Here is a 7,953-nt window from a genome sequence, read left to right on the forward strand (position 1 = left end):
TCTCAAAACCCTCAAATTTTATGAATCCCAACATTTGGAACATAGATAGCTTAGATAATAGAGGATTGTTTAGCTTAGAGTAGAGTGTTGTTAATTTAGGGAAGCACTGAGGTATCTTATAAGTAGAAATGAAAGAATTGTCATAATAAGAATTAAGCTGTGAGAGGAAAAGCTGGGCTGCAGCCCAACTGGAGCTTGCAGGTGCTCCAATCTGTCAGCCTGAACAGGCCACCTGCAGGACAGAAGGATGAAGATGCAGAAGTAGTGAGGGGATGCTTTGTTTCAGCCTGAGTGCCAATAAAAGTCTAAAATATCCAGAGTGTTGTAAGACTCCCTTCCTTGCCAGGCTGTAGCTAAGGGGACAGTCCCTTTCAGAGGCCTAAAGAACATAGTGAGGTAAGCAGCTTTGCTTACCTGAAGTGTGGAATGCCCGTGGGAAGCTGAGAGACTTGCGGGTAATGAACACCAGGAGATGAGCTCACATTCAGGACAACACTAGGAGGCAGATGTGCAGTCCTTTCTGGGCCTCTTGTCTTGGAGATGTCACAGTCATCAGCAGCAATCACCATTTGGTTCCCACCCTCCTCTCACTATGTCACCTATGGGATAGAATGGCATTGTCATAGCGGCATCTGGCCCTTCCTCCCTGCTTCTCTTTTCCCCCCTTTTCAGCCCAGAGCCCCAGGGCCCATCTGGGCCAGCCTCATCCCCCACGGGTGTGTGCAACCACCAGGGCCTCCTCAGAGCTCCATTCCCACTCTGCTGCTTCCTTGGCCTTTTCCCACATCTGGGCCAGCCTGCTGTTGCCAGCTGTTGGGCACACACACACACAGCATACCACACCTGTCAGGGAGCAATTTGATGCAGGAGCCCCTGCTAACCACCGCTCAACAGCCCGGCACTTTTCCCACCCAGCTGTGGCTGCATTTGGACTCCATCTGCTGGGATACCCACTGTGAGGGACTGCTCAGGGCCTGGATGCTCCTCGAATGGTGCCCACAGGCCTGATTTCCACGCCTCCCCATTCCTCCTACCCCTAAGGCTGCCTCAGCCTTCTAAACACAATTGTTCTTACTCTAATGGCTTCCTGTGCTTTCCTTCATACTGTAAGCAGGAGCACACAGTTTTGATTGTCTTTAATCTAGAATTAATAAAGATAAGTTGGAAGTGCTACAAGACTTTGTCATTTCAAACTTGAAGCAACTGCAAAAAGTAGAGAAGCTTTCTGTGCAGCTTTTCAGTGAATTTAAAGTCTCCTTCCTCTTCACTCACTTTCAGCATATCTGTTGATTTTCCTTTGCTGTCATCTTTTAAGCTTCATCACTTGTCTATGGATTTGTAAAAACACCCTGAAAACCCAACCCAAATTTACTATCCTTTGTATTTCTCCTCTTCTGGAAAAACTGAGGCTCCTGTGATCTCCTCCTGTGATCTAAACTGTGATTCCCATCTTGGCTCTGGCTAAGAGCAGAACAAATGGAATTTATTACCTGCTAGTAAGATCTGCTAGCAAAGGTCACAGTTAGAGCTAAGCACGGTGCTTGTCTCCCTCCGTTGAATACACATCTTTGTGTCTAGGCCTAGTGATTTCCAGGAGCACCTGGAAACTACTGCCAAGGACAAAAGTCTCATTCTTGCTGGTTTGGACATGGATTTTTTGGTATGATTTTGATCTACATCCACAGTGACCAACAGGAACTGGATCTTTGACACAAAGTGCCTTTACCAACATTTCAAAGCATAGTTGGCACTGAAGTCCAGATACTAATGCGTTGTGGTTTCTTTGAACTGTTTCTAACATCTGGTACAATATCCCAAAACATGTCATTTTTGAATGTTTCAGGCATTTAAAACTCAGGCTTATTGTTGTCAACACTTTTCTTTCCTCCCTTCAGAAATCTGCATGCCCAGGTACTAATTTCTTTCTCAGTTTGTTGACAAGTTACCTGTCAGACAATACTTGTTTCTTGACCCAGAGATGGGGCAACTGTCGCCATGAGGCCAGACGTGAAATACACACGTGATCAGGGTACGAGAAGAAAGAAGTCTTTTTTATTTGCGTGTTCTCCGGCTTATACACTCTTAACCAAGCGTGATCTTAAGTCCACCGCTGGCCTTGGCTCGCAGGTGGCCATCAAGCGAGTGTCCCAGGAGCGCATCTTGGAGTGGGCGCGGCTGGGGAGTGAGCGGGGCCAGCGGGAGGAGCTGGCGGGGCGTGCCGGGCAAGGCCCGGCAGGGCGGCAGCGAGGGCAGCAAGCGCAAGCGTGGAGTGAGCGGGGGCCGCGCAGCGCCCCGGGCCAGGTCATGGCGAGCCGCGGCGGGGCTGGGCAGGGGCTGCCCGAGGCGCAGCAAAGCATTGGCCCCGCTGACGGCATTGCGGTCCCCCCGCAGCGCAAGGGCGCCCTTGTGCTCCTGGAGCCGGCGCTGCTGTGGAAGGTGTCGTGGCCTGGCTTCAGCGGCGTCGTGCGGCTCCTGGACTGGTTCGAGGTGCCCGAGGGCTTCGCGCTGCTCATGGAGCATCCACAGCGCTGTCAGCACCTCTGGTACTTCCTGCACGAGCGGCGGTTCCTGACGGAGCCCGTGGCGCGGGGGCTGCTCCGCCAGGTGCTGGAGGCCGTGCGGTGCCGCAGCAGCCACGGTGTCCTGCTCCGCCACATCAAGGCCGAGAACGCCCTCGTCCACCTGGCCACAGGTGAGGCAAAGCTCATCGACTTTGGCTGCAGCACGATCCTCCAGGACACGTTCTACACCCAGATGTCAGGTGAGCCCAAAGCCGGGGCCCAGCAGGGCAGCAAAGTTCCCCCCTTGGCTGGCAGAGGGGGAAGAGGGAGGGAAGGAAGGAGGGAGGGAAGGAGGGGGAATCCTTCTTCAGCCAGCTGTAGCCAAGTTGCTTTTTGGCAGGGCAGTGGCTGGCTGTTGTGGAACGGGAGCTGGCTGGGGGGGAGGGAGCAGCATGGGCCTGATGAGCTGCGCCCATGTCCCATAGGAACACCTGAGTACAGCCCACCCCAGTGGATCCTCTTTGGCTGCTACCATGGCCAGCCAGCCACCATCTGGTCCCTGGGCATCCTGCTCTATGAGCTGGTCTGCAGGCACCTTCCATTCCACACCAATGAGGACATCATCAGGGTCCAGCTCTTCTTCCCACCACGGGTGTCTCAAGGTGGGGATGCACCTTCAAGGCATGAGGGGAAGAACGGGGTTGTGAGAGGCAGCTGGCACATAAGCATCCTACTCTTGCAGCTGGTGAGGAGGTGGATCTCCTGGGCTCAGCTGGAGGAGGTGGCACCTGCGCCTCTGTGCTGGTGTCCTCTGCAAGAGAGGATCAATAGGAAGCTTTTGGGTGTAGCTCTGAGCACTCCTGGTGGCCTGGGCATTGTGGAATGTGGGAGAGCATGGACAGGAGCCTTGTCCCGCTGAGCGGCGGTTTCTGGTTTCTCTCCGCAGAGTGCCAGCACCTCATCAGGTGATGTTTATGCATGGACCCCACAGACAGGCCATCACTGCAGGACCTTTTTGAGCATTCTTGGCTGCAGGAGCCCTGCCTGGCCCAGGAGACAGCAGAGATGCATCTCTGTGCACAGTAGGATCCAGGAGCCAGCATGTAGCAGCGGCACGCGTCTCGTGGCGCTGGAAGAAAACCCCAGAGCATTTCCCTGTGGCCGCAGCGCTGAGGAGAGAGCGCAGCCAAGGAGATGCTTCCGCTGGTCCCCGTGAGCTGTGGAGGGAGCGGATCCATGCTGCCCATCCCACTGGAGAAGTGGTGGCAGTGCGGTGAAGGTGCCACGGACTGGGACAGGGGAAACATCCCCCTGCAGCTCAATGGCATCGTGATGTCCCCGCAAGCCGAGGCACAGCTGGCATGTTCTTCTGGAGCACGACGTGGAGCTGGGAACACCATCCTGGAGCTGGCCGCTGGCAGGGCAGGGCTGATTGGCTTTGGCTGTGGCCCCTGCCTGGAGGACACGCTCTGCACCCCGATGGACTTAAGATGAGTCCCCAGCCGGCGCAGGGGCGGGGGGATGCTGGTGCTTCCAGGCACGGCAGGGCTCGGCCTGGCCACGTGCTGGAGGTTCCCCGCTCGGCAGCGCTGGGGAATATTAATTGTTCCGCTGGCCGCCGAGCTGCTTTTTGTGGAAGGGGAGCTGGCTCCTGGCCTTGCTGACAGCTTCTGCCAGCCAGCCTGGCACGGGCTGAGGTGGGGGCAGCCAGCCTGACAAAAGCATCCATCCATGTGGATGGGGGGCGGCAGAGGGGGACGGGTTCCAAAGCTGTGCCCCAGCTGGCCTGCTCTGCAGGCCCTTGAGGAAGGGCTGCGTTTATGGGCAGGAAAGGTGAGGATTTTCCCCACCCGTGGACAGGTTTAATTCTCCCATGGAGTGGTCAGACTCTCCACAGGCCCATGAAACAGTGGCAGGCTTTGTGCTTTTTCTTTTTTCCAGGTCTTGTTTTGAATTGGCATTCATGCAATTGTTCTTTGTTTTTCCCAGGAGGATTACACCTGGTGCCCGGACCGGACGGGGAAGCACCTGCAGCATCCGTGGAGCGCGTCCAGTGCCAGTGCTACCCCAGGGGCCACGGTCTGCAGGGACAGCCCCTTCCAGAAGGACGAGGACCTGGTGCGGGATCGGCTCCTCTCCTGGCAGCAGCTCTCCAGAGGTGGGCATCCGGATCCACAGCTCGGCTGGCAGAAGGGTTCTGGGCAGGCGGCAGCGGGCACGCGGGCATGCCGCTCCTGCAGCTGCTGAGGAGGTTGCTGTGCCGTGATTAAGCAGAGGAGGTGGAATATGGCCTGCCCCGCTGCCCTTCTCTAAAAACAGAGAATGGTTCGGGAGGTTTGGGCTCTGAGCACAGCCAGCAGCCTGGCCTGGGCACAGCCATTGCGGGACAGGGGGACAGGAGCCTGCTGCGACTGACCGTGGCTCTCTGATTTCTCTCCGCAGGCTGCTAGCGCCTCATGCCATGGGAATGGCCCCACTTGGCCTGCCAGGCTGGGAGGGCTGGAGGGCGGCCGGCGTTCATTTGCTGTCAAAAATAAATTGGGTTGTTTTGTCATTGTCATCATCGGAGCGTTTCTTTCATCCTTTTCCAAGCTTTTGGCCTTCTGTGATAAATGAATGTCGTTCATGCTAAGAAAATTGTAATTATATCAATATTTTTGGAAAATAATTCGAAATGTAAATGTGATTAATATGAAGCAAATGGGCTTCTTTGTAGATGATACATGTGGGAAAAAGTATACAGGAGATTGGAATTGGCCTTGATGAACAAAAGTTAGGAAGACTCCCAAGTCAGAATTGGCATCAAGACAAAGTTAAGACAACTCCCAGGACAGGATCGGCTGTGACATGAATAAAGTTGGGACAATTCCAGACAGGGAGTCTAAAATAGTGCTCTTATCTATAAAATAATAAGGCTTACTTGGAACACAGTGCTTACTTACATAACACAGGACTTGGGGCACGTGCACAACCTGCCAGGTTATTCAGAGGACAGCGAGGAAGACTGCTGGCCTTCCTCCAAGAAGAGCACCAAAGAGCCATAAGCCCCCTTAGCCACAGCGGAAGCATGCGCTGTGTGTGCTGTGGTGATGTAGATTTCAAGAATCGGAAATAGGAGGAGATTTACAGGAAAATATTGATGAATATGTATTAGCACACAGTATATAAGTTGTGTTGGGATCCTTTTGCCTTTTGCACGTGAGGCAGGGTGGGAAGCCCTCCCCATACCCTGATCGATGGGTTTTGCTTATGCTTTATCCAAACCACTGCCAAATTTCTTTTTGTAACTACTGGATGCTATTTGATCGTATCATTTTATCTCAATTAAAACTGCTGCTAAATTGTAAGTTTGTGGTTTATTAGACATATGGGACCACATATATAAGATCAGGAATATGACTTAATAGTTTACAAAACCAAAATGAATATTATTCAGCTAAATTAACAAGGAATAGAAAAGCATTCGAGACTTAATCACAAAGGATAAAGTAACAGAAATGATGATACTTGATTAAATGAATACGTTTTTACTTAATGAGTTAATAGCTCAGTCTCCTCTGGCTTTTGATCTCCTCCCCAGAAGGGGTGCAGTTCTTTGATCTCCTCTCCATGGGGGGCACAGTCCTTAGGGTTTGGTCTAGGCTTTGGCATGGGGTGTTGTGTTTTGGATGATGATGACTGCCAAAAACCCCCATAAAATCTCCCCTGGAACCCCCAAATTCACTCAAACTCCCTCAAACTTCCTCCCAACCACCTCAGGAAAAATTTTGGGTGGATTTTGGGGGGGGGGGGGTTGGGTACCTCATGCATGCCAAAATGGGCATAGGATTCAAAACCACTAAAAATTCTCCCCTAAAATTCCCCTAAAATCCCTCCAAATCTCCCCCAAACCCCCAGAGGATGGATTTGGAGGAAATTTTGGGTTAATTTTTGGTAATTTTGGGTCAATTCTGGGTGGATTTTGGGTGGTTTTGGTACCTCCTGGACACCAAATTTGGCGTAGGATTCAAACCCAGACAAAATCTCCCTCAAATCTCCTCAAAACCCTCCAAATTCTCCCCCAAAATGTGGGGGTTCCCAGGAGGGGGCACTGCTGATCCAGGGCATCAAGGCACTGCCTGCAATCGTCCATAACCGCCCCTAAGGAGCCTCCAGGGCTTTACCCTCCATGAGCTGCAGCAGACGTGTCAGGAAAGGTGACAAGAGCCCGTGGAATGGTCCTTGTTGCAGGCAGATTAGCCACTTGTAGCTCTTCAAAACTCCCTCCCATGAAAAACAAAAAAACTTAAACCGTTCCTAAATGTGAAAAACACGTTCACTCTCCTGTGAAAATGTAAAAAGTTTAACAAAGGACAATGGGAGACCAGGACCATGGAGCAAAGGTTATCACGGCCGGGTGCATCTTGGCACTGGGGATCCCCCTGAAATACCTTTCCCCTTACATCAGCCTGTTGCATATTCATAGACCCTCATGCACAGCAAACTTTACCCCCAAACTAGTTTACATGCTTCAAGAACGGTTTAGCACGGCTCTTCCTTGGATCTGCCTTTTTAGGGCATGCAGATTCCTTGGTTGTGGTTTTAGTCCATTCTTATCACCTCCAGTTTTTGGGCCTTGGTCCATTCTGCCTTGAGACGGGGAGTGCTGATAGTTGGCAGATCTGTACAGGTGTCCTCATCCTGTGTGCATTGGACGTTATCCCATCCAAGTAGGCAGTTTAACACAAGCAGCTATTTCACTAAGCTTAATTAATGACAGAAAACAAAACTATATCTTTACAACACAGTTACTTTAACATCACACATATAAAATCTATTTTAATATCTGTGAAAAGCCAATATTATAATACGTATCCATAAAAATAAACCTCTCGCTGAATGATGGTAGATGTCGGTCCCATGGCCCAGTCCCAGTACTGGGAATTTTGCTTCCCTTACTGGAAATTCCCCTCCTCGTAAGCTTTCTACCCCCATGTTTTTAAGGTCACTATCGTTATACACATATATTATAATATTGACTTTTCAAAGATATTAAAATGTATTTTATATCTGTGTGTTAAAGTAACTGTTATTGTCTTGGTTTGAAAAGACAGGTGTCAGCTAAGGAAGGCAGGTTCCTCCCCTGGAATGGAAAATGTAAACTCCCTCCCTCTGAATTGCTGTAATTTTGAAATTAAGGGGCTCTCAAGCAAAGATATGGGAATAGGAATAACAGGTTTTATAAGGAAAAATTAAAAATACAAATGCTGTAGTACAAACAAACAAAACCACTGACAGAGTCAGAACACTACCTGACACCCTGTGGGTCAGGCTGTTGGCAGCAGTCCCAGTGAATGGTGGCTGCAGCCCTCCTGCAGTGCCAGGTGTGGTTCTGTTGGGGCAGGGATCCTGGAGAAGGGTGGAGTTTTCCTCTGAAGGTCCAGGCTGCTGCAGATGGGCCGGGGAATCTTCC

General features: G+C 51.3%; 1 protein-coding gene across 1 annotated transcript; it reads left to right on the forward strand.

The window, feature by feature from the left end:
* The first annotated feature begins 1,995 nt into the window (after nucleotides 1–1,995).
* Nucleotides 1,996–4,951, forward strand: LOC128943474 (serine/threonine-protein kinase pim-1-like). The gene is made up of 5 exons (XM_054286410.1): nucleotides 1,996–2,007; nucleotides 2,128–2,761; nucleotides 2,987–3,204; nucleotides 4,491–4,659; nucleotides 4,944–4,951. Exons 1-5 carry the CDS (start codon nucleotides 1,996–1,998, stop codon nucleotides 4,949–4,951), a joined length of 1,041 nt encoding a protein of 346 aa, XP_054142385.1.
* The last annotated feature ends 3,002 nt before the right edge of the window (nucleotides 4,952–7,953 follow it).

Source organism: Melozone crissalis, unplaced genomic scaffold (genome assembly GCF_028551555.1).
Source record: "Melozone crissalis strain CALT ecotype California unplaced genomic scaffold, PUWL_Pcris_2 ptg000046l_1, whole genome shotgun sequence".
NCBI lineage: Eukaryota > Metazoa > Chordata > Aves > Passeriformes > Passerellidae > Melozone > Melozone crissalis.